We start from the raw sequence: 26,874 nt of genomic DNA on the forward strand, positions 1-26,874 counted from the left end.
GGAAAGGAAGTTTTCTTTCATTTTTGGGGGGCGGGGAAGGGAGAAAGGAGAAAGGAAGTTCTCAATGCACTCAGTTTCTATGTTAGTGAATAGTATTTTTATTCTCAATCAAAAAACTCATCAAAAAGTGGAATTCTCTCTGTCCTGGTCCTCACCAGTGCTTGTGGTTTCTTCTCACTTTTCTTCAACTCCTCTGAGTCAGAGCTGGAGCTGTCCCAGAGAAGCTGTCCCTGAGCCTCTTGTTCACGGAGCCATGTTTCCATTTTGCCAATTTTCTGGGGACAGTAATCATTCATTGCTTGATATTCCCCAAAATCTTCATTCTGTAAATTTCCTACAAAAATTTAAAGTTTAATTAATTTTTTCCCTTAACAATGATTTATTTGTTTATTAAGTACCTAGATGTTTATGAATACAGGATAATCTGCTTGGTGTTCTTTAGAAATGTATATATATATATATATATATATATATATATATATATATACACATATATGAGTTTTTATGTGTGTATGTGTGTGTATATATATATACACACATGTATATATATATGTACACACACATAAAAACTCATGAGTTTATAGGTGTATGTATTATATATATACACATATATATTATATATAAACTCATATATATGCATATAGAATATATATTAACTTTGTGTATATAAAGTTCTGTACATTAATAACTTTTTTGTTGTTTAAATTTTTTTAATCTTCTGAAAGTTACAAGAATAATACAATTCATACCTATATATCCCAACTCATTAACAACATTATGTCACAATATTGCTTTCATTTTATACGTGCATGTATACATGCATGCTTTTCAGCTGAGCTATTTGAGAATTAATTGCAGTTACATCCTCCCAAATACATCACCACAAATCCAACAGCAAGGGAGCTTTTCCTACATAACCATAATACAATTATTACACTAAGGACATTTAACATTGATATATTACTGTTTTCTAATATATGGTTCACATTCTAATATTCATGGTTGTCCCAAATAATGCTTTCTATAGCTTCTTTTTGTTTGCATGTTTGTCTTTTATTTTATAGACCCAGGATCCAATCTAGGATTGTGTATTGCATAACCTTCCCTATCTATTTCTTTATTCTCTTTTTTCCCTCCCTTCCTTCTTCCTTCTTCTCTCTCTCCCTCATTCTCATTCATGATCCCTTCTTTCTTTTTCCTTCATTGTCTTCTTCTTTTTCCCTGACACTGAAATTTTTAGAGAATCCAGATCAATTGTTTTGCAGAATGGCCCTAAATTTGGGTTTGTCAGTTTCCTTGTGATTAAAATAAGGTTAAGCATTTTTGGCAAGAGTATTGCACAGGTTGTGTTACCTAGTGCTATTTATTGAACAACTACAAGTGCTAGGCACATGATACATTACTTTTCCTGACCTTCACATCCACTCTCACCTCATATTAGAATCACCTATGAAGCTTTTTAGAAACACAAATACTGGATGAACATGGATGTTATGCTATATGTTGGCAAATTGAACTCCAATAATAAAAAAAAAAAGAAACACAAATACTTGTAATGCACCCCAGATCTATAGAACTAGGGAGCTCAAAGGCTAATACATTTTATTTTATTTTCTATACCTTCTAGAAGAGATTTAATTTATTTTTAGTATAGGATTTTACATGTGTATATATATAGTTTTTTTATTTAAGCTCTACCCAATGCCCTTTTAAAATGCACTTCAGGGGGTACCTGGGTGGTTCAGTCAGTTAACCATCCAAAATTTGATTTCAGTTTAGGTCATGATCTCAAGGTCATGGGATCAAGCCCTGATCAGGCTTCGTGCTCAGTGGGAAGTCTGCTTGAGATTCTCTCTCTCTCTCTCTCTCTCTCTCTCTCTCTCTCTCTCCCCCTCAAATAAATAAATAAAACTTAAAATAAAATGCACTTCAGAACAGGCACTTTATTCAAGGAAGTCTGGCTTTTAAGAAAACAAAAGCAATGGCCACTTCTGAGCTAGGAAAATTATCCTGGGTCAAAACCCAGAGTGTCCCCACAACCAAATGGTTGAACCAGCCATAACTTTTGGATGTTATCTCAAGGATAACTGTTTATCAAATCTTATGATATATTTTATTTAAGCCCTTGATAGTTGACATTGCATATGTTACATGAGAAAATCAAGCATTTCAATGTGAACATTGGTGCCTTATGATTCATTACTTTCCTTTGTGCCTCCATGATGGGTTACCTTGTCCCCCCTTGAATCTGATTATAGTTATTGTTATTATCTATACACATAGTAGTGACCAAAAATGACAGTTAATTCATGTATGCAGCCCCAATTTCTCTCCTGAGCTACACACACTTTTTTTGGGTACAATTGGACGCCTCCATTTCTGTCTCCTGGCAACATGTCAGACTCACCTTCTCTTTCTCTTCCAAACCTGCTTTTTCTCCCAGTTACCCTAATTTAGCAAATGGCCCTAGCTTTGCCCCATTGTCTGCCTAGTTCTTCAAGAGAATCCCATGAAACCTCCTGGCCTTCTTGCTTTCTTCATGTACCCACATCTGATCCATCACCAGCTTCTGCCAATTCTATCTCCTAAATATCTGACATCTGGCTCTTTCTCTTCTGTCACCCTATTCTCTTGGTCCAAGCACCATCTTTCACTTGCTTTTCTGCTATATCCTTATCACTTGTCTTCCCATGCCCTCTTGCATTCTCCTCCCATATCCTCTCTAGGGTAGACAGAGCAATGCTTAAAAATGTAAACCTGATTGTGTGGCTTCCCTGACCTTTCAATGGCTTCCCATTGATCTTAAACTCAAGTTCAAAGTCCTTATTTGATACAACTTGCAAGACCCTGTGTGCTCTGTGCCCTGCCTATACCTCCAGAGCCATCTCTCTTTTTTTTTTTTTTTTTTTTTTTAAGATTTTATTTATTCGTGAGAGACACAGAGAGAGGCAGAGACATAGGCAGAGGGAGAAGCAGCCTCCCTACAGGAAGCCTGATGCAGTACTCGATTCTGGGACTCCAGAATCATGCCCTGATCCAAAGGGAGACTCTCAACCACTGAACCACCCAGTCCAGAGCCATCTCTGATCACTACCTGAATCTCTTTCCCAACCAGTGTCTAGAATCTGTCAGGTCCCTTCCCACTCAAGAGCTTTTGCACATATTGTGATATATCTGAATGTTCCAGCACTTTGGTCTTCACACGTACATGGATTCCTATCCCCTTTGTCCAGCTACTTCCTGTCTCAGCTTAAATACCACTTCCTTGAGGAAATCTCCTGATTCTCTCAGATTGTGAGGTCTCTCAGTTTCACAGTTATCAGACTTCTCCTTGTTCGTCATCTGTTCTATTGCAAAGCCACATCTATGAATACATGAGTGAGCAAGTGAGCCATCAGAGAATTTTGGGAGGTGAGAATGACTGGTAACTGGGACTGGGAAAAGACTTCATTCATTGGGGCCAGAGGGTATAATCATCTCTGCTGTGCAAATGAGCCAAGAACTACTAGAGGCATCATTCAGACTGGGAACAGCAATTTTCTGCTGACTAGAGGCAGGAGCTTTGAAACAGGAAGAGAATGTTTGTTAATGGTGGGATCTAATGCAATATTAATAATAGCTTAAGTCCCACACCACTCTTGATGTTATGATAATGCAGGCCTAGAGTTAGTGCATGAGGCCAGATTCACATGTTCAATTTTATCCTTGAATATCTCTTAAATCATTCATGAAGTATTATATACATAGTTTTGTATACACAGCATTAAAGTTTAAGGACTCCTCAGCTAGATGTCTTTTTTACTTGTTACATTTTTATAAATCCCTGCTTGATTCTCTGGGGTTGCTAGACATAAGGAAAAACAAAAAAGAAAAACACAATGTTTAAAAACTTAAATGGGTTGTGGGTGAGCAGAGCAGAGGAGAGTGTGTCCAACTTCAAAATTAATTTGAGAAGAGAGGTAAAGCAACAGAGGCCAGTGGGGGGAAAATATGGAGTGATTTTTAGGTAGTACAAAGATTCTCTAAAGTATTAAAAATCTTTGATGGTTATGTGTTTTACAATATATATATTTTAGCAAAATGTATCACCATTACATCAAAGCCCCAATTTCACAGAAAAGGCTAAATTTAAAACACACTAAAAAACCCAGGATACTTTAAAGAAAAATAAAGTGGATAATGGTGCGGTGGCCTGATAAGACCAGAATTGTGTAGGTGACAATAATGTTTTTAAGGTGACACCTCCCGTGAGATAGATAGTTATTTTTACTATTCATCAGTTCCATATTTCTTCAGTTGCTTATATTCCCATGCATGAGTTTGGCACTTTACATTTTATTTTTTTAAATTATTTTTAAAAGATTTATTGATTTATTTATTTGATATGGTGAGAGAACAAGCAGGGGAAGGGGCAGAGGGAGAGGGAGAAGCAGGCTTCTCGCTGAGCAGGAAGCCCGATGATGTGGGATGCTGGGATCATGACCTGAGCCGAAGCCAGATGCTTAATAGACTGAACCCCCCAGGTGCCCCAGCATTTTACATTTTATATGTGCTTTTACACACATTGGATTAATTTTTTCATAAACTCTACGTGGTAGACAAGGCTTTATTCCTATTTTACAGATGTGGAGACTGAGGCTCAGAGAGGTTAAGTAACTGGAGTTTAGCTATTGTCTTTCTATATAGAATAAAACTATCTGACAAATATATGGCTAATGTTCATTGAGAGGCTACTGTGTACCAGGCACTGTTCTAGAAACAAAAAGAGGGCCCTGTTACCATGGAGTTTACATCTAGAAATGTAGTTCTTGGGGCTCAGATGAAGAACTTTGATTTCAAGTTCACTGCTCTTGCTACCCACTACCCTATCATGGCTTCTGGAAAAGGCCAGAGCCACCTAAACATGTTTAAACTCATGAAACTGTACACCCAAAGGGATGTCTGGGTGGCTCAGCAGTTGAGCGTCTGCCTTTGGCTCAGGGCATGATCCCAGGGTCCAGTATTGAGTCCCACATTGGACTCCTTGCGAGGAGCCTACTTCTCCCTCTGCCTATGTCTCTCATGAATAAATAAATAAATATTTTTTGAAAAAAAAGAAACTGTACATCCAAAGAACAATGCTCACTTTGTGTAAGTTATGAGCCATCGTATAAGTTATAAGTAATTTATTGTGTAAGTTAAATGTAATTATTATACATTTATCTTAGGTCATATGTAAGTCATTCCATAAACATATAACATGTATTTAAAGTATATAAATGTAAAATATATGTAAAATTTCATTTTAAAGAGGCAACAGAAAACAAAGACCGACATTTATCTTAAAAGAGACCCGGGGATCCCTGAGTGGCTCAGCGGTTTAGCGCCTGCCTTTGGCCCAGGGCGTGATCCTGGGTCCCAGGATCAAATCCCACATCAGGCTCCCTGCATGGAGCTTGCTTCTCTTTCTCTCTCTCTTTCTCTCTCATGAATAAATAAATAAAATCTTTAAAAAAAGAGAGAGAGAAACCTAAAACTCTCATCCCACCTTCCCAAAAAAGGAACAAGAATGGGCAACTATAGCATTCAATAACAGAAGGGGGGTACAGCAGAATCTTAATTACCAGAACTGGACTAGCAGAAAGCTCCTGTAATTCTATGATCTTGGCTTTGCTCCACTTTTGGGAGAACGTAAAATGGACTGCTTTCAGTAGACAGAGAGAGAAAGCAAGGATGCTACCTGGAAATAAGTAAAAGGCATCACTGCTCAAGCACATGCCTGTTGTGGTGGTAAAATCTGCAGGCTTGGCAGAGGAGCAGCCTGCTCATGACAGAGAAGGTTCAGAGTCACACCCCTCTATTTGCAGACTTGGCCAAGGTTGTTCGGACAGATCTCCAAGTCCCTGGATTCCTGATGAGGGTATATGAGGGGTGCTGATGGGTGGAGTGAACCTTTGGAGTCAGAAAGACCTGACTTCAAATTCTGGCTCTGTCACATAAGAGGTAATAGTAACTCCTTCATATAGGCTGTGTGAGGATTAGGAGCAATAATGCATGTTGCACATGGACAACAGTGCCTGCTTTATAGTACACACTCAATAAACCTTAGCTTGAGGGGTGCCTGGTGGTTCAGTCAGTTAAGCATCCAACTCTTGGTTTGGGCTCAGGTCCCAGATCTCAGGTTGTGAGATCAAGCCCCAGGTCTGGCTCCATGCTCAACATAGTCTGCTTCAGATTCTCTCTGCCTCTGTCCGTACTCCCCACTCATGAGCTCTCTCTCTCCCTCTCTAAAATAAACAAATAAATCTTTAAACTTTAAGTAGAACAAAATGAAGCAGCTTTAAAAAGCATCAGGAAATGCAGAGAAACCCTCTTCTCCACATTCCACCATCCTTCCTGGGCCCCTCCAGATCTGGGCCATCTTCCAAAGATTTTACCAATGTTGGCTTTTCTTGGCTCGCTCTTAAGCAATGACTCTTAGTATCTAACTTAAGCTGAGACACCTTTTTTTGGGTTGTTTTGGCAATATTTTTTACATTGTAAAAGTTGTTTATCTATGTGCCTACATAGCATATTTCATTCAGGCACTGGGAGTATAGGTTAAATAGATTCCCCAAGTAGATTTTCAATTATTCAGCCTTTTCTTATTTAATTAACTTATTGATTAAGCATCCTATTCCTGTGAGCAGGAGCAATGTCTCTTTCAGCTGGCAACTTTGCATCTGAGAAGCTCAGGATCTCCAGAGACATGGCCAGCATTTCTGTAGATCTCTCAGTTGTCAGTTTTGCTGATGTGGGGAGTGAGCTAACAGCACAGTAAGCTGTGTGCATGAACAATATTATATATTCAAAGGGTGCTTTGCCCTGAGGGAACATGGACAGGGCAAACTTACTGGGGCTAAAATTGGTGAGACCACACAGTACAGAGGCTATGAACACGATGTCTGTTGGAAATCACTGAGCAGTCTGGCCTGGTTGGAGGTGAAGTTGGACACAAAATGGCAGCAGATATAGCCACAAAAGTCAGCTTAGAGTACCAAGGTAAAGAGTTTATTTATTTAATTTTTTTAATTTATTACTTTTTAGAGGGAGGAGGGGCAGAGGGAGAGGGAATATCTAAAGCAGGCTCCATGTCCAGTGTAGAGCCCTACTTGGGGCTCCATCTCATGACCCTGAGATCATGACATGAGCAAAAATTTGAGTGAGATGCTTAATCTACTGAGCCACCCAGGTGCCCCCAGGGCAAAGAGTTTAAATTTTGTCCTCAGACTGATGGAGGCTCACTGAAGATTTTTTTTTTAAAGCAAGAGAATGATATGGTCAGATTGGCATTTTATAAGATTACTTGGCTATTAGCACTGGGCTTCTAAAGCTGTCATGCATGAGAATCACCTTGGGATCTTGATAAAATGCATATCCTTATTCAGTGGGTCCAGAGTGTGGCCTGAAATTCTGCTTTTCTAACAAACTCCCAGGTGATGCAGATGGTGCCAGTCTGTGGCCAATACTGATGACCAAGTAGAGCAGTGGTTCTTCAACTTTATGGGTATCAGAATCACCTAAGGGGGAGTTAAACCCAGATTGCTGGCCTCTGCCCCTACATTTTCTGATTCAATCACTCTGGCTGGGGCCCAGCAATCCCTCAGGTGATGCTCATTCTGGGGTGCCTGGGGACTGTACTGAGAACCATGTGGATAGAAGGTTGCTGGAAGAAGGGCAAGACTTGAGGGAGGAACCGGCAGTAGCCCAGTGTGACACTATGCCCTGTGGGGGGGCATTAGAGGATGTGAGGAAGGTAAGGGTTCAGTGCAGGTGACATCAACAGGACTTTGTGACTAACCAGCTGCAAGGAGGGGGAGGAGGAGGGCTGGAAGGTGGTCCAGAGTGGGGTAGGAGGAGGGCCCTCACAGAGACAGCAGATGCAGCAGACCAAGCCTGGGGTGGGCTGTGATGCTGGCTTCAGTTTTAGCTCTCCTGAAGGAACCTGAGAGGGCTGCAGGGGAAAGAGCTGGCTGGAGGAGGGTGTCTGCCGATGGCAGCAAACTGGCTGATATCGGTTTGCTATTTAATAGAAGTCTGCATGCTTCATTCTCTTTAACCACAAGATGAGGCTCTTTTGCTTTTTCTCTTCCTAGGGCTGGAGCAAGAATTGCAAGAATGCCTGCGCTTCACAGGAAGCCTCTAAAGAGAGCCATCTTGCTACAAGATTTGAACAAAGTCTACAAGTCTTTTCCTCCCAGCCACCCAAAGTTACAGGACAGTGTGATTCCTACTTTCCAGGAAGTACAATATCAGCAGAAACCCAAGGCTACTTGCTGTCCATCCACCACCACACTCTCTACCTCAAGTTTATTTGCTCAAGTTTTAAAAATACTTGAAATATTTTTACTTAATTTTTTTACATAATTTACATAAAATAATGTATGGAACTGACCTGGACTTCTTCTGTTCAAGGTCTCATCTGGCAACAAGATTGGAAGGTCCCCGTCATCATTTCTTGGGTTTCTTGGGATGCTTTGAAGGATTTTCTTGGCTTTATGGTTCCTTGGTTTTTGATTAATTCTTGCCTCCCTATGAAGACTTTTCTTCAACTCTGCTTGGGCCTGAAAATGATCAGCCACAATGGATTAGTGTTCTCCCCCTGAACTCCTGTCATCAGAATAGATCAACAGATCAGCCACTTTGCAAGTGGTGTATTTATCTGTACTTTGGTCCCCTAACCAGAATACAGTTTTCTTTTTCCTATTATAAGGCACAGAAACTTTCTCTATGCACAGGCTTGTTAGGAGAGAGGCGAGTATACTCAAATGGTATGGCTTGGTTCAAGAGAAGGATCTTTGTAGAAACAATTGTTGGGAGGCCACCGATATATTTGGAATTACAGAAGACAGTGATTCTAGGTTTAAATACTAGAGTGAGGAATTTGGAATATGCCAATTACAGGAGATATTACTATAAAAGCTTTCATTAGAAGAGATGATTCTTCTGAGATAATCTTGTGGCATGAATTATGGAGGGATACCGTGGTAGCAAGATAAAGACCGACTCACCCCTCTCTATCTTACTAAACCGAGAAAAACGATCTAACATCATTTTTCCACTGAAGCCAGAATGTCATAGCAATTTGTGAAGGAAAAAAAAAAAGGAGAGAAAGAAATAACAGAGAGACTTGGGACACAGATCCATCCTTGAAACTGAAAACAAAGAGAGTCGCTAGAAGAAGGGATCTTGCTGATCCTTCCCAGCTCCAGGAATTGAAGTGTCGGTGCCAATGACCAAATTTAAAATGTTAAGTAAAGCCTGGAGATGGATGCTAGACCATTCCTGTGTGAGAGTAGTGATTACGTGGAGTAAACGTGGTAAATACAGCACTCTTCTCTCTTCTCACACTTACCTCTTGTCTGTTACGGTTCATTTCCAGCATTCGCATCTTATGTAAGTATTGTCTTTTCCCGGGAGTGTACCCTGGAGTTTGCATCTTCTTTTCCAGTTCCTGCTGTGAAAGATGACACACTAGTTAGAATGGGGTAATTTGTTACTGACTCTGCAATACGTAACTTGCAATTTTTTTTCAGCAGAGTGAGATCTTAATCAGCTATCAGTTATAATCCATAGGGAACTCTTGTGATGTTGAAGGTGGATCATTATAGCCCCCCATCGAGTCCTTTGTGTAGCTCTCAGTGAATGGAGCTTTGCTGTGCGTATAATGTAGCTTTTAAGGTTCCTGTAGAGTTTTGAAAATTTTAAATGGAAATACATTTCCACATCTCATTTTGATGAAATATCGCCTACCCTGTCAATAGATGCTTATCACCATCTCCCCAGAAATGTGTTCTGGTTGGATAAGATTGGCCTCTTTCTTTCTGCCTCTTCTGCCTCTTCTGTGCCTGGCTATGAAATCAGAGGGGAGCCACTGTATGGCTAAATGGAACCCATTTCTATAGACAGAACCCCTATGGGGTTTGTTTATAAATGTCCTACATACAGGAATATAAGCCCTGGTATATCAGGAAGTTGATTATTTGTGACTTGGTGGTCTCCCCTGGCGCATCATAAACCCCAGTGGGACAGTACAGACAGTCACTGAGAGCAACCAGGGGTAAATACAGCCTTGTTCGTTCCTGGCTGTGGCTAGCAAAGGGGAGGGATATGGCAGCCAGATGTGCTCAGAGATATCCTTTGGCCACCCTGTGGACTGTAACTGTGTTGACTGTTGTGAGCCTCATGAAGGGACGATCTCTACAGTGCTGTTGGCATCATAAACCCGGGCTTGGTGGTCTAAAAGCTCCTGGACATCTTTTCCCCAATCAGCCAGCTGTGCAGCAGCACCTAGCTGGCTCCAGAATGAACCGGGAGTGGAAAGTGTTGAAAATCTACTATCTCCCAGTTTTTCATGTCTATAGGAGGGGTGTTATCTAAGCAGAATATATGACAAATTAATAAAAGGCCAGAGCTCTTCAGAGGACCTTTTCCAAAGATTCCTTTTTGGTGAAGTTGTGGTAAATAAGTTAGGGACACCTTGTAGAGATGATTTCCCCTAAAAGCTGAGAATAAAGAGAAAGGTTTAACGTGAGGGGAAGAACACAAGGAGCGAGCTATGCTAGATTTTTCACAAATTTGAACACTTCTAGAATTGCCCATATCCAAGTAAAATTCCTCTCTTCTTATCTGCAACTCCCTGTTTCACCAGGAAGTGGAGAAGGGCCCAGAATTTACCTCAGAGATGAGAGTCTTTGGCAGATTAAGGCAGGCCTAGGAGAGAATGGATAGCTTTGGAAAATTCTAACTCTGAATGACTTAATAGTCTGATTTGTCTCTGAGGTCTTTGTGCCAGGAGTACATGAAAGGAGAACCCACCCCCCATTACCACCCTTTCCAGTTAGTGCTACAGTTCACCTTAGCTCTGTGAGTTGTTCTGGCTTCTTGCTGGCTCAGGAGCATTTCAGAGGTAATTACTTGTGGCAGGTCAATGGGTTCAAGCTTCTAGAAGTCCAACATTTAGAGCATTCAGCATTCCACATGCCATGAGATGATGAAACATAAAAGCCAGACATTAAACTATCTTAACATTTAGCAAAAGCAGCACTTATTCCTGAGAGCACAGAGGGAAGGCGATTTCCACAGGATTACGGTCATATCTGTGCAGACTTTTCAACTTATCTGGGTTCTTCATTGTTCTATTGTGCTGTCACCAGTGACTTATTGATCTAAATATTGGTCAGAGAGTCAAGACGCTAAGAATCCTTTTCTGTCTGCATCAAGGGACCAAGACTGAAGTTACCAGACAACAAGGGTCTTAGAGTATTCGAGATGAAGGGGGCACCAGGAATTTCTTATATTCAGTCCTTAACCACCAGGCTGAACTCTTCCAGTTCTTAGCAAAGTGACCTGTATATACGATCTCCAGAGAAGCTCCCTCCATAATAATCACTGGCACCCATGAGACACATTTAAAATGAAGGTGCAGTGGGCTTACAAATCTTAGACATGGTTGGTTTTTTTGTTTTGTTCTGGTTTTGTTTTTGTTTTTCCTAGTAGGGGCTTGTCTTTATGGGGGGAGATCATGTTGGAGTTTCAAGGGGTCACTAAGATTGGGAAGCAAATGATGAACCAGTGGATCTGCCTCAGCCCTACTTGCCTCGGATGACTTAATGCTCTGGATGTTGGAGCATTGGGAAGTGGTAGAGCAAGAGACAAAGGTGGGTTTCTCCACATTGCCATGCAGGCAGGGACCTGGAGGGCCATCAGATTTTTTTGTTGTCAGTGAGTACATCCTGAACAATTAGTACATGCCTGGCATGAAGGTGCAGTGGTCAACAAACCCAGCATGCTCCCTATGGAGCTTACAATCTGTAGGGGAACAAATACATTTTGCTTGTGTGATTATTCATGAATAATTACAAACTGTGATCAGTGCTTTGAAGAAAAAGTCTATCGGGCAGGTCTATGACAATATATAACCAGAGGATTCCACCTTGGAAATGGGGGTGTTATGAGTTGAATTGTGCCCCTCCTCCAACTTATATGTTGAGGTCTTTACCCCCAACACCTCAGAATGTGACCTTATTTGGAAAGAGGGTCTTTGCAGATGTAGGCATACTAGAGCAGGGTGATCCTTAACCCACAATGCTTGGATTAAGGATCACCTTAATTAAAAAAGAGAAATATAGGTGCAAACACCCACATGCACACAGGGAGAACACCATGTGAAGATGAAGGCAGAGATTGGGGTGATGCTTCTATGAGCCAAGGAGTGACAAAGATTGCCAGGAAACCACTGAAAGTTGAGACACATGGAACAGATTCTTCCTCTCGGCTATCAGGAGTCAACCTTGCAAATGCCTTGACCTTGGACTTCCAGAACTGTGAGATAATACATTTCTGTTGTTTAAGCCCCACACTTTGTTGTACTTTGTTACTGCAGCCCTAGAAAATTAACGTAAGGCGGGGAGGAGTAAGGAGGTTGTCCAAGAAATTTTCCTGAGGAAGTAATCTTCAGCAGAAGTTGGATGCTTAGGAAATTCTATGGGACTAAGTAAGGTATTCTGGGTAGAGGGAACAATGTAGGCAATAACCCCGAGGTAGGAGAGAGCATGATTTATTGAGGGAACTGCAGGAAGTCAGTTGACTGCAGTTCAGAGCGAGGGGAAGAATAGCTCAAATGAGGCTGGAGAGATAGTAGGCAGGGCCAGGTCTTGCAGTGCCTGATGGAGCATTCTAAAGACATTGGTTTTCTTCAGAGCAATGGGCAGCCATTGACATGAATCAAGCAAACTAGTGACATGATTACATTCACTTTTTAAAAAGTGATTACTCTGGGGCACCTGCGTAGCTCAGTTGGTTGAATGTCTGCCTTCAGCTCAGATCATGGGGGTCTGGGATCCAGCCCCATAGCAGGCTTCCTTCTCAGCAGGGAGTCTGCTTTTCCCTGGCCCTCTGCCCCCAGCTCATGCTTGCTCTGTTTCTCTAGCGCTCTCTCTCTCTGAAATAAATAAAATCCTTAAAAAAATGATCATTCTGGCCACAGTGTGAGAACTAGAAAAGAATAATCACAGATGCAGGATGGGCAGTTAGGAAGACAATGGTGATGGGCTTGGGGCTCCTGGAGGGAAATCGATGGGCTCTACAAATATTTATTTATTTAAATAAGTTTTGGGTTTTTTTTTTAGGTTTTATTTATTCATGAGAGACACACACACACACACACACACACACAGAGGCAGAGACACAGACAGAGAGAGAAGCAGGCTCCATGCAGGGAGCCTGACCCGGGACTCGATCCCGGGCCTCCAGGATCACACCCTGGGCCAAAGGCGGCACTAAACCACTGAGCCTCCAGGGCTGCCCTGTACAAATATTTAAAACTGACCAAATAAGATTTATTATAGTTGGTGAGGAAGAGTGAAGGGTCCAAATGGCATCCAAATTCAGGGGATGGATAGTGTTATCATTCACTGAGATGGGAAACCTAAGGAAGACCAGGTGTGAATGGGATGTAACAGGAGGATATAAATTCGGTTTAGATTGAGTTTGAGGTGCCTTTGAAGCATACCAGTGTAGATGTTGAGTAGATAATAAGATGTACAGGCATGGAACTCACAGGAGAGGTCTGTGCTAGAGATGCATTATTTGGGGATCATCCCTGGGTAGAGAATAACTGAAACCATAGTCACAGGTAAGACCATCTTGACCCTAAGGTCAAGAGTAAGAAAAGCAGAGCCAAGTCCTGAAGACTTGAAGAGCTCCAACACTGAGAAGCTGGTGAGGGGACAAACTGGCAAAGGACACAGAGAAGAGATTGGCTAGAGAAGTAGGAGGAAAATGAAGAGGATGCCACACTGCAACAAACAGTTTGAGCACCATGCCCACCTTAGTCTTCTCCTAAAGGCAAATGATGATTTATTTTGAAAAATTTTGTTTTTCATTTTAGTCTGATTGGTTGCACTAGCAAGGGGTAGACTGGATGCTAGCTTGGCTTTCAAGGTGACCAGAGTGAAAAGACAGAGGGGGAGACAGGGAAATGGATGCTGAACAGCCAGCTCTCATGGGGAGCATGACCTGTGCCTGCTGCTACTTCCCTATAGAATAATTTCCTGGTCTCTGGGCCTCGGCCTGAGCTGTTCTAGGGAGAAGAGCCTGCATTCCTTCTTGCTGGCACAGCCCAAAGCTCACCTGGCAAGGAAGAAAACGAGGCCAAAGGAGGCAGGACAAAGGGAAAGAACTCATCTTCAGCTTAGACATGTGCCAGGCAATTTGCACTTGTGGTAGGAAGTAGCTCTCTGTTCCATTCTCACCCTAAGTGGAGAAAGTGGGGGTTTTAACATAAGAACTGTGCAAGAATGTAATGAGAGGTGATGAGTACTAGTAAGAGAGGTTTGTCTGGCTCTCTTGTCTGCTGGGAAAATGGGACCTGCTGGTATAAGAGGTAGTAGCTGATCAGATCAGAACCATTGGGAAATGGAGACCAAGGGGAAAGAGATATCCAGGCACGAGTGGGAAGAAGAATCAGCAATGACCGAAGGGGGGTATTCAGGGCATGAGGGGAGAACAAAGAAGTGTTTATGCCACTCCCTGGACTTCATTCAGGATCTAATTCTTTCTGCTGATGAGGCCCATGAGCCTTTACAGCTGTCCCTGTCTATCACTTCCAGGGTCACAATATGTCATCTGGTTCAATCCTCCCATGAACCCTGTGGGTAATTATGATGATTCCCCATTGTCGAGAAGTTAATAACTTGTCCAATGTTGCACAGCTGGAAAGTGGCAGCTCTAGAATTCAAACTCAAGTCTATCCAGTTCCAAACCTCATGCTTCTTTCTCTTCTACTTGTTCCTAAACTTGGTTTATCATCAGAATATCCTGGAATTGAACACACACACACACACACACACACACACACACACACCCCGACACAGACATACAAAACCTGGGCTATTCACTGAGGGTTGTGATTCAACAGGTCCAGAGTATGTCCTGGGAATGAATATGTGTATTATGTATATAAATAATAAACTTTAAGTTTTAGGGCAGATTTAGGTTCAGAGCAAAACTGAAAAGTATGGAGAGTTCCCTGATACTCCCTGCCCTCACATATGCACAACCTCCTCCACTATCAACATCCCTCACCAGAATGGTGTATCTGTTACAATTGATAAACCTATATTCACATGTCATTATCACTGAAAGTCCATGGCTTAAACTAGGGTTCATGCTTAGTGTTGTACTTTCTATGGATTTGGACAAATGTATTGGGACATGTATCCACTGATGTAGTCCACCCTTCCTCCGCTTATTCCCTGGCAACCACTGATGTTTTTACTGTCTCTATTGTTTTGCCTTTTCTGAAAAGTTAACATTCTTGGAATGATACAGTATATAGCCTTTGCAAATTGGCCTCTTTCACTTAACAATACACATTTAAGTTTTCTCCATATATCTTCATAGCTTGGGAGTTAATTTCTTTTTAATGCTGAATAATATTCCATTATATGGATGTACCACAGTTTCTTCATCCATCATCTACTGAAGGACATCTTGGTTACATCCAAATTTTGGAAATTATTAATAAAGCTGCACATGGATGTTTATGGACATCCAAATTATGCAAACATCAATTTTCAATTCCTTTGGGCAAATACTAAGGCTCACAATTGCTGAATTGTATGGTAAGAGTATGTTTAGTTTTATAAGAAAGCACCAAACTGACTTCCAAAGTGGCTATACCATTTTTCCATTCCACCAGCAGCATATATAAGAGTTCTTGATGCTCCACACCCTTGCCAACATTTGGTATTGTCAGCGTTTTGGATTTTAGCTGTTCCAATATGTGTATGGTGATAGCTCAATGTTGTTGCAATTTGGATTTCCCTAATCACATATGATGTTGAACATTTTCACATGCTTACTTGCCATCTTTTATCTTCTCTACTTGCCTTCTTATTCTCTTGACATTGTCTTTTTGCAGAGCAGGTTTTAATTTCAGTGAGGTCCAGCTTCTCAGTTGTTTCTTTTGAATATATCTCCAAGGATTCTGATGATTTTCTAGGTTGGGGTCCACTGGCTTCCAAACTGCCTCAAGTGAGTAAAGGAACTACATCAGAGTAGACCAAAGAGGATTTGTTTGTGGTACTATGGAAAAATTGAATCTGGAGATTCCAGTTATTTAAATATTTTCAGCTATTTAAAATAATCTATCCATAAATTCTTAGGGCCAGGTTTTTCTTTGAAAATACAAATATATATTCTTCTATTTTCAGCCTCATTGTGTTTAAACCCACAATTCTTATAAGGGTTAAAGAGGAGGTGTCTTTAAGAACCGTCTCCAGGCAATTACTTTCTTCCTGGACTTTGAAAAGAACCTAAGAATCCCGCTATTCATCTACAAAGAGCACTAGATGGCAGCAACTAACATTGCAAATAGGATCTCTCCCTTAAGTATTTGCGCTTGGCCTGAGAACCACTGCAGAAAAGATTATTGAAAAATTGGCTTCTCTAAACAAACTAGTCAAATGAAATTGCCCCAGAATTCTGGATTCATATAAATGTTCCTTTTCCCTGCTTGGGAAGCAAGCTGCCTCACTTCATCATCTTCAGAGAAAGCACAGGGAAGGAATTACTGGAGAATTGGTATGATAGAATGACACCTTTAATTTTTTTTATCCCATGTTTTAAAAAATGTATTCTCTGTCTAAAGGTTTCTGGTTATTTGGCTTCTCAAATGAAACAAATGGTCAGGCTAATCAGTTGAAGTGTCAGCTGAGAAATTCAGAAATGGAGATTAAATCAAGCAGAAGTCACTGAGCTTCATGACACACTAATCTGAGATGTTTGCCTCTGTGTACTAACAGGAGGAGAAAGATGGGCAGAAGAAGCTCAAAGAAATTGCAAAATTTGGCATCATGACTCAAGAATGTATGTCCTTTAAAGTTCTCAGAAGGCAAAGGTGTCCAGGGCAGCCTCAAAGCAAGAAATCATGAGCCCAAGGAGGAATTTCTGGTCAAGGCATTGCAATGAGTTCACATTTCAATAACTTTCTTTGCCCCAAACATCTAGCAATGAAAAATAAAACATAAAGCCAAAAAGATGTGATTGGGCTTTAATACAAGATATATATCTCCATGGACCAGAAAATAAACAAATACATACTTACAGGCAGCTGACCCATAAGATGTTTGGGGCTCCTGATGGCCATTTCTGGAGATTAAAGGGAACCTAAAAATGCTCCATGTAACAGGGTAAACTAGAGCCAGGATTATAGCTTGAAATTAGGGATTGAGCTGTTCTCTACCTTTCTACCCAGTACAAGAGAGCTGCATCAAAATGTAAGTTGGAAGATTTTACATTATCAAAATGTTGAATACGAAAAATATTAAGAAGCCATAAAAAAGGTTGAGATCTTGCCATTTGCTACAACATGGATGATCCCAGAGAGTATAGTGTTAAAGGAAATAAATCAGACTGAGAAAGACAAATACCTTATGTTTTTTCTCCAGATGTGGAATCTAAAAACAAAACAAGTGAATAAACAAAAAGTATCATCAGACCTATAAAGACAGAGAACAGACTGGTGGTTGTCAGAGGGAAGGAGAGTGAGGGATGGGCAAAATGGGTGAAGGTGAGTGGGAGACATAGGCTTCTGGTTATAGAATGAATGTCACAAGGATAAAGGGCACAGCATAGGGAATATAGACGATGGTGTTATAATAGTGTTGTGTAGTGACAACAGTTACATGTGTGGGGAGCATAGCATAGAGTACAGAGATAGTGAATCACTAGTTGTACACCTAAAACTAATGTAACATTGGTGTCAACTATAAATTAAATTTTTTTAAAAGTTGAATATGAAGAAGCTAAGGCTTAATAACAATAAACTTGAAAGCTTAAATAAATGGATACTTTTCTGAAAAAAATATCAATTAGCAAAATTGAATCATGAAAAAATAAGATACTTAACACAACTAAGAAATTAAGTTAGTAGGAAAATTTGTCATTCCCCCAAAAGTCCAGGTTGCTAAAGATGATTTCACAGGTCTGTTTTATCAAACTTTTAAGAGACAGATAATAATTGTTTTATATCAAATGTTTTAGAGAACAGAAGAAAGAGAAAGATAACCAGCAAATTTTACAAAATTAGTACAACCCTAAAAGCAAAACTGAAAAAAAAAAGACAGTTTTGGAAATTAAAGAACAATTTCACTTATGAAAATAGATAAGAAAAGCCTAAGCATGGGCAATCCAACAATGTATTTGTATACGTATAGGGTATCTCATGATCAAGTAGGATTTATACCGGGAATGCAAGCAGGGCTCAACATAAGGTCCATTAGTGTAACATATTGTTATCAACTGGTTACAAGATTGTAAGATTATTTTAATAGATGAAGGGGGAAAAATTCAATAAAATTTCACACTCGGCCCTAAGAAAAACTCTTAGCATACCAGGAATAAAAAGAACGTCAATAATAAATGGCACTGTACTGGGTATCTTCTACTTGTTTCTTCAGATCCACTTGCCACATTTCTCTACCCTGTTCTCTGCCTGTGAGAACTAATCAGTTTCTCCTGCCCTCTGGCTTCCCACTGGGTTTAGCCACTGAGCAACCCTGGCAGGAGATCTGAGAGAAGAGAGAATGAGGTGAGGATATTTCTTCCTCTGCCTTCCTACCTGAAGGTCATATTGGGCTGACTGTGTCCCACTGTTTCTCTCAAAGCACCTTCCTCCTCCTGACTCTCCTTCCAGGTTCTCTCATTCTCCAAGTCCCTTCGCTCAGAGGTGGTTATCTCTCAGCTGCCACTAGTGGTCATTGCAATATCCTCTATGGTTCCCTTGATCCAAACGTCTGTAAATAGTTATCTACAGTTATCTACAAAGAAAATTTCCTTGAATTATTCTAATTTGAATGTAGCATCTGTTTCTTCTTGGGACTCTGATCAGCATCTATCAAAATCCTATTGCTGTGTCTCTCATGAATAAATAAATAAAATCTTTTTTAAAAAATCCTATTGCAAATGTACTTAGTTTTTGAACCAGTCCTATCAATGTCATAAATAAGAGAAGGATGCCCATCATCACTGCTTGTATTCAACGTCAGAGGGAAGTTCTAGCCTATGCAAAAGTCAAGAAAACAAATACAAGGAATAAGAATTTGGAAGACCTTGGGGAGAAGAAAAATTTCTTAGACAAAATACAAAAATACAAAACATAAAGACTAAGATTGAGAAATGTGACCACATTTAAAGTGGAAATCTTTATGTACACACACACACACACACACACAGTGAAAAGGCGAACCTTTTCACTTTGATGAAAAGAAGATATTTGCAACACATATCCCTGACAAAGTGCTAGATCTAAGATATATAAAGCACGTTCACAAATCACAAAGAAATAGATAATAGAAAATGGGCAAAGAGTTAGAAAAGACAAGGAAAGGAAATACATTTGTGACAAATTATAAAACTGAAAACAACATAATGAAACCGTCCAGGTCGGGACTGCCCTCCTTACCTCTCACCAGCAGTGTTTATACTCCTCTTTTCCCCTTTGCATTCCTTCATTCAACATTTATTCAACTCCTATTTATCGATCGCCTATTATGTTCAAGACACTTAGATACATTAGCAAAGACAACAGACAAAAATCTATGCCCGTGTGAAAGATAATATCCTGACACTGGTGGGGAGGTGATGAAGAAAATACACAGGGACACCTGGGTGGGTCAGCGGTTGAGTGTCTGCCTTTAGCTCCGGGCGTGATCCCGGGAATCAGAATCCAGTCCTGCATTGGGATCCTTGCAGGGATCCTGTTTCTTCTCCCTCTGCCTATGTCTCTGCTTCTCTCTCTCTGTCTCTCATGAATAAATAAATAAAATATTAAAATTTAAAAAAAAGAAAATACACAATGAACTTAATAGAAGTAAATTGCTTGGTGTGTTAGAAGTCAGTGCTTTGAGGAAAAGAAAAGATAGTGGCGGATCAGGGGAACCAGGAGCACCAGGGTAGCCGCAATTGTCACCCGATTATAATGATAAGCCTGTAGGACAGTGAGATTTAAGCAAATCTTGGGAGATGAAGGAGGGAGTCACCCAAGGAAACCACATTACATGGGACCCTGGGGGTGGGGTGGGGGTAGTTAACCATTTCCACCTAGGCAGGACCTGAGATGGTTGGATGAGAAGGTGAATCAGGCCAGGAAGGACAGTGGTGATTGTCAACTTTTCAACCAGAGATGAGCACGCTGGATTCAGGGTTCCCTGGCAGAGGCTCTCAGAATTCAGCAGCTCCGAGCTGGAGAACTTTAGTTCATGACCTGCTCTTTACTTGAGGAGTAGATGTTTAGGAAGTGGAGAGTGCCAAATGTGCAACTCAAATTATTTAGGATGCAATTAGATTTGGTTTAATAATTAAAAATACTTTTAGAATTTTCTTTGGCAGAGATTAGGCTATTAATTAGCATGTCATGGGAACCCAGCATTTATTATTCTCTCAAAAACCCATTTGTGGTGGAAAATGTGCTGAGGCTCATTTGTGAAGATAATTATAGTTGATATCTTTGGGAGTGTCTGCCAAGTTCCCAGTGATTTCCCTCTTCTCTGGGAGCTGCTTCCAGAATTTGTCGGGGGCGGGCGAGGGGGGCTACTCTGCCCACATTTCTACTGCATGAGCATACCCTCTGGTCATAGCTTACTGGAACAGAACTGGAATCATAAGCAAAGCTGAGCCAATAAGATCTTTTCTCCCAGGAATTTCGAATTGGAGCCAAGAGAGCCAGGCCAATCTGTCTGTTTAACTGGAACACAAATTGAGGAATTGAGGGTGGCCATATTTCACCAAGTGGTCTTGAGGAGCAAAGAAAGTCGATTTGCAGGATGAATAAAGCAAATGCACAGAGAAGAGCTAAGGGGAGACACAGAGAGACTTGTGCCTTTCAGGTTCCAAGGCAAAGCTGTTGTCTGAAGCCCAAGTGCCTCTCAGATCTTGGGTTCAACAAGCACTCCTGGATCTTCATAATTCATGACATTGGCAGCTAGTCAGTTGGACTTACAATACAGGGATGCTACAGGTCTGCAGGAACAGAGAGAATGCATTTTGATTTTTGTTCCCACCAGAGAGCATGGGACTCATTATCATTCATTCACCTATTCATTCATAAGCTTTTTTTTTTTTTTAGGGGGGGTACATAGTAAGTGTTGGTGACTGAAGATATAAGACCGAATAAGACAATAGGCTTTGCACTGAAATAATTCATTTGTCTTGATTTTTAAGGTGGTTGGTTAGGATGTGGAGATACAGTCTTTGGTTCTGAAACATAGAAGTTTTCCTTTTGAGCTTGAACTGATTTGAGAATCCTAGCCTAACTTTAGCTGCTTTAGAGTTGAACTACACACTGCTACACAAATACTTTTCACTGGGTACAGTAGTATCTCCTACTTGAGTCATTCAGCTAACTGGCTCCACAGGAACGCATATTAAGCACACTACTTTGAGGAGGTACATTTGATGTAGGAACAAAACATAAGTTTAGCTAGAGGTTTGCTCAAAAGTTTTAAAATTATATATCAATTTGATATCATTTTACTTTATTTTTCTTTAAATAAAAATATTTCAAGGTTTCCAATATTTTGGGAAAAGATGTGCAAGATGCAATCACTTCAATGCGAGCTTCTGGAGAAGACAGGTAAATAAAAAACAACTGAAACAGAAATAATCCCCAACAAATGAGATCTAATACCTCTGGGATTTGTCCAGATGTCTAGGTGAATTGTGTAGCAGGTGGGATTTGGTTCCAATTCCTTTCTCTTTTTTTTTTTTTTTCCCAATTCTTTTTTCAAGTGTCAGTAATAGATCCTGCTCACAGGAGAGCCCAAACAAACCCTTCTCTTGGCTGATGCTCATTTTCAAGGACCCACTCAGATCTCTTTCTCCTTCTAGGATGAGAGTTCTTGGAATTTATAGTTCTCTACAGAGAATTCATTAAATATTTATTAAGGTAAATGCATTTAAAGCTCTTACTTTTCTGTCTTGGAATCCAATGTCCTCAATTTTAGCAACCAGTTAACATTTAGAACAATAGAAGTTTAGAGATAGCAGGTCTGTAGAGATCAACTATGCTGATAATTAAGAACATGAGCTTTGGAGACCTGGTTGATATCTGACCTCCACTGTCCTTGGACAAGTTACTTAATTCTCTAAACCACATGTATTAAGCAAAGATAATGCCTCCTTTCTCCTAGAGGTATATGAAGATGAAATGATTGACATTGATCAACATGCAGCACAGAGTGTATCTGACTTGAAGTAGGTGCTAATTAAATAGTCCTAGCTGTTATGATTGTTATTATTGTTTGTTACAAGTGATTTCTCCATGGTCATCTAACTCATCAGTGCAAAATACAGGTCCTTTGAATCCCATCATGCCTGTGTATTTGATATTACGTTTCCTTCTTTTGGTGGTGGGTGGTCTTAAAAGGGAAATCATTACAAAAGGAAATCCTAAAGAAACATGGTCTTTGCAACTGACGGCATTCTCTTCAATAACATTCCTGTTTTTACTAGCTTAGTCATTTTCGATATCCCTCCTTTATGATTATAGTTAAAAAGGGATGTTACCATGAAATCCAAGAAATTCCTTATGAAGCCTTTTAAATTCATCTTACTTGAAGTCTTCGGGGTGGATGCCTTTTAATAATACTTGTTTCTCCGTGTTCCAGTGGAATGTCAAAATACATGGCCCTGGGCACTTGAAGGATTGAGAGAGAAATAAAAACAAACCATTAAAAAATTGACTATTAAATTAGGTTAATCGTTAGACTTCACTAATATGATTTGGTACCTTTTTAGTTATATATGTGCAACCTATATGTTGAATATGGAGATGAAACACATAAGGCAGGGGTCCTACATGAATGCCAATGGTAAAACATTAGTTTAGACCTAGGATTTAATTTATTGAATTCTTCTCTAGTTTGATAGTTAGAGGAAAATTGGAAAAATCAACAATGTATTGACTACAAATATTGTTAAAACATAGAATTTGGTCTGAAAAATAGAAACTTTTCCGTTTGTTTAAATTTCATGAAATCTATTCAAAATAAATTTAGGAAATCAGAAATAATATATCCTTAAGAAATGAAAATAAATTCTCTTCTCAGATGATATAGTTGGATGGTGGATAGATAGGAGATGATTAAAAAATGGAGCATGAGTTTGTGATAGAAGTAGCAATGTTTAGCATTGTATGTACCTAATTAAATAGTCCCCCCAGCTAGAGAAGAAATTCCCACAAGTCGCCCTATCATACAACATGATCATGGGGCGCTAGGACTACTACCATGACCAACGCTGCATGAAGGAAGTTTTGTCTTTTCCTCTTAGTAATCTGGAAGCATTCTAATTTCTAGATTGTTGCATGGACTAACCTATAGTTTCACTTTGCATTGTAAATGGAAAAATCCCTGTGTAATTATGTGTTTCTATCCTTACAGCATTTGAATGACCACCTTAAAAACTTCACCATGTTTATATTTTCTTTCAAGAGATGCTGGCACATTGAACAAGACAGAAACAACAGTAATGACAACAAAAAACATTTTTGATTAGAAACCGTAAGTATTAAAAATATGTAAGTATTTCTGGCAACATTTTTTTTAGTAGCCTAACAACTCCTTATTTTAATATTATGATTTGAGTGATAACACCTCATTATTTACTTTGATTCATCCAAAACAGCATTGGCTGTGTCAGGGCAGTTATTTTTATCCTTGATTTATAGGTGAAGGAAACTGATGCAATAATTTGCCCAAACTCATATAATTTGGCATTTGGTGGAGCTGGGCTTAGAGTATGGGTCTCCTGAAATTAGTGATCAGAATGCTCAGCATCCCTTTGTTATTTGTAATGTGATTTTGTCATTTCAAAAATAAGAATATTTTCCATGTAGGACTCTAATGCATTAGAATCAGTTTCACTATTCAGTTACCAGAATCTTAAAACTCTGGATAGAGGGTTTGGATAAAAAAGGAACTCTTCAATGAAACTAGAGGAAAATTCCCCCCCACATGTTTATGAAATTGGAGAACATAAAAATAGGCCATTTACCCAGTCAAAGCTGGTCAGTTCTACAGAGAATAGCTATGAGAATCAGTCTGGGTACGATCTACCAGATATACCAAAAGAGAATATAAAGCTTTCTGGTCAGGTTGACTAATAATGGGAACTTACTTGTGTTATTGATCCAGAATATAAATAAAGAAAAAAATACATAGATATACTACATAGATAAACATATGTATACATTATATACTCATATTTCTCTTCCCAAGTTAGAATCTCTGCTTAATTGTCATTGTGATTGTCAAAAAAATTTTACATGTCTTATAAAATATTCCAGGATAATTGATAGCCACTCCAGGCACAGAGCTTCCAGTCATAATGGGAAAAATTCTCTTAGTTCTCCAGATGACAGAACTTAGTTCATATTCTGCATGAAGAATGTGGGGTTGGGGAGGGGGTGACTCATCCTCTCATCTGTACTGCAATAAATCAATTCTGTTTGGGGTGGTTTCCAAATTCACATTAGGGTGAATTCACTCCTCAAGTGTTGCTTTCAAAATAACAAAGCCTGATGCACTAAGTGGTGCTGGAGAGAATGGTTTAAATTTAGAATCTAACTGAAACATATGATTGTCATAATTTATCACATCTTATCTATATAATTTTAATCATCTGGCAAAGCTAGGTGTAAACATTGAAAGCACTATAAGCTGAAACCAAACGATTTTTTTCTTCTCGTGTGGAATGGTAAAAAGCCCTTGGGTGCAGAGTTTACACACTCATTCTAATGCACCCAGACTACTTGACAGACATGCGCTTGCAGCTTGAAAGATGTTCCCTTACAGTCAGCAATTTAGAAATTTTCTGATATGATTATGGAGACGGACAGTCAAGTACATCTGTTAATAGCTTCCATTGGTCCAAATACACAAATCTCATGATAGGTGTTACACGTACCTGCAGCGTATCTTCCACACCAGGTCTCTCGTAGAGGTGGCAGCTGCCCTTCCAAAGCTTTATTCCGGTCCTGCAGTCTTGCGAACAAATAGGAACTCTTCTCTTCCAGATTCTGATTCAATGCAAAATCCACGGGACTGGCCGAGGGAGTCTCTACCTCTTTGTTTTGCAAGGGTGCTACTCTGGTCACCCGAGGGTGAGCCTTAGAGTGGCTGAGGCCCATTTCAAGGTAAAGATATTCAAAGTACAATCATGAGGGAAGTGGTTTGGGGCCTTGAATTTAGCTTATTCTAATTAAGGTAGGTCAGAATTTTATCCCAGCTTCACAAAGCACTTCATGGCATCTTTCTAGCTTTATTCCACCACACAGTAAACCCTCTGGCCACTTCCTGGGAGGCTGGTTTCCATGGAGACGTCCCTTTAGCTCCTACTCTGCCACTTCAGACCCAAAGAATCCGGTTAAACATTGACTTGTTACGCTAGTTTCTGAAAGACTCGGTGGTAGGAACAGAAACCACTGTTGATCATTAAACAAATCTCTAACACCGGGAAGGCCATTAACAGGGATGGAGAGCAGAGGTTTACAAACGTCTTAAACTTGACTTTCTATTGCATGTACCCTTCAATACCATCTTTGAGAGCTACCATTGAAGAATAGCTATATCATCTTCAGAAACGAGAGGATACACACTAATCATCATTCGTTAATCTTTAATTTTAATTGAAGAATTTATTTTCCATATAGGATAGGTAACAACAGAGTGGCTAAAATAATTTTATTTTTCTTTCAATACCTTGAATTGCCTTTGAAGGGGATTAATACATTACAGGAAGGCAGGGAGACAACAACAAGGGGCCAAACTTTTTCTTCTTCTTTGTTTTGAACTGTAGTTAAGGTATAACTTAATATTAGATTCAGGTGAACAACATAGCGATTCAACGATTCTTTTTTTTAAATTTTTTTATTTTTTGCGATTCTACGATTCTATCCATTACACTGTCCTCACCATGATAAGCATAGTTACCATCTGTCATCATACAATGTTACTACAATGTTATTGACTATATTCCCTATGCTGTGCTTTTCATCCCTGTGCCTTACTGAATTTATTTATATCTGGAAGTTTGTACCTCTGAATCCCCTTTGACTATTTCACTCATTACCGCAACTCTCTCTTCTTCAGCAACTACCAGTTCTCTGTATTTATGATTCTGTTTTTGTTTTTTGTTCATTTGTTCTGTTTTTTAGGTTCTGCAAATAAGTGAAATCATATGGTATTTGTCTTTCTTTGACTTATTTCACCTAGCATGATATACTCTGGCTCTATGCATGTTGTAAATGGCAAGATCTTATTCTTTTTTTATGGCTAATAGGCCAGTGTGTGTGTGTGTGTGTGTGTGTGTGTGTGTGTATTCTAATAATGTATACCTTCTTTACCTTCTTTACCCATTCATCTATCAATGGACACATGGGCTGCTTCCATATCTTGGCTATTGCAAATAATGCTGCAATAAACATTGGGGTGCATATATAGCTTTTTGAATTGGTGTTTTCTTTTTCTTTGAATACATACCCAGAGGACAAACTTCTAGAATAAAGGATTCAAATAAGCCTTAGGTTTTCAAAGATAGCTTATTAACAATGCTTTGAAAATAGGCCAAAAAATAAGACTGGAAGAAAAGGTGCTGAAATGTTAAGTAGTAAGTTTTGAATAGGATTTTGGGTGATTTTTTTATTTTTCATACTAAGAAACAAAACTCACTTTCAAATGTTAATTGTTCATGATCACATATTACTTACATTTTTAATCATTTCCCTATAGAGAAGTTCAGAGAAATATATATTTTTTATTTTTGCAAAATTTATTTGCTAAGAGGTTAACGTGG

The 26,874-nt window shown here is 39.6% G+C and overlaps 1 protein-coding gene across 4 annotated transcripts; it reads right to left on the bottom strand.

The window, feature by feature from the left end:
* Nucleotides 1-74: 74 nt before the first annotated feature.
* Nucleotides 75-25,403, bottom strand: CCDC198 (coiled-coil domain containing 198). Of its 4 annotated transcripts, none has more exons than XM_038544808.1 (6): nucleotides 24,988-25,403; nucleotides 22,635-22,717; nucleotides 10,876-10,962; nucleotides 9,374-9,472; nucleotides 8,414-8,582; nucleotides 75-334 (listed from the first exon to the last, which is right to left on the bottom strand). In XM_038544808.1, the coding sequence occupies exons 1-6, from the start codon at nucleotides 25,208-25,210 to the stop codon at nucleotides 105-107; spliced, it is 891 nt and encodes a 296-aa protein (XP_038400736.1). In that variant the 5' UTR covers nucleotides 25,211-25,403; the 3' UTR covers nucleotides 75-104. The 4 variants fall into 4 exon arrangements, with proteins under 4 accessions (XP_038400736.1, XP_038400735.1, XP_038400738.1 ...); XM_038544807.1 differs by having other exon boundaries at nucleotides 9,374-9,475; XM_038544810.1 differs by having other exon boundaries at nucleotides 22,588-22,717; nucleotides 24,988-25,063.
* Nucleotides 25,404-26,874: the final 1,471 nt, after the last annotated feature.

The sequence above is a fragment of the Canis lupus genome, chromosome 8 (assembly GCF_011100685.1).
Source record: "Canis lupus familiaris isolate Mischka breed German Shepherd chromosome 8, alternate assembly UU_Cfam_GSD_1.0, whole genome shotgun sequence".
Lineage (NCBI taxonomy): Eukaryota > Metazoa > Chordata > Mammalia > Carnivora > Canidae > Canis > Canis lupus.

What these genes read in the sequence shown, in the direction of transcription:
- CCDC198 (XM_038544807.1), bottom strand. Translation starts at nt 25,210, where the DNA reads ATGGGCCTCAGCCACTCTAAGGCTCACCCTCGGGTGACCAGAGTAGCA. An exon ending in GAACAACTCACAGAGCTAAG is followed by an intron (nt 9,476 to 10,875) that starts GTGAACTGTAGC and finishes CATCTTTCACAG; the next exon opens with CAGGAACTGGAAAAGAAGAT. An exon ending in TGAACCGTAACAGACAAGAG is followed by an intron (nt 8,583 to 9,373) that starts GTAAGTGTGAGA and finishes GATCATTTTCAG; the next exon opens with GCCCAAGCAGAGTTGAAGAA.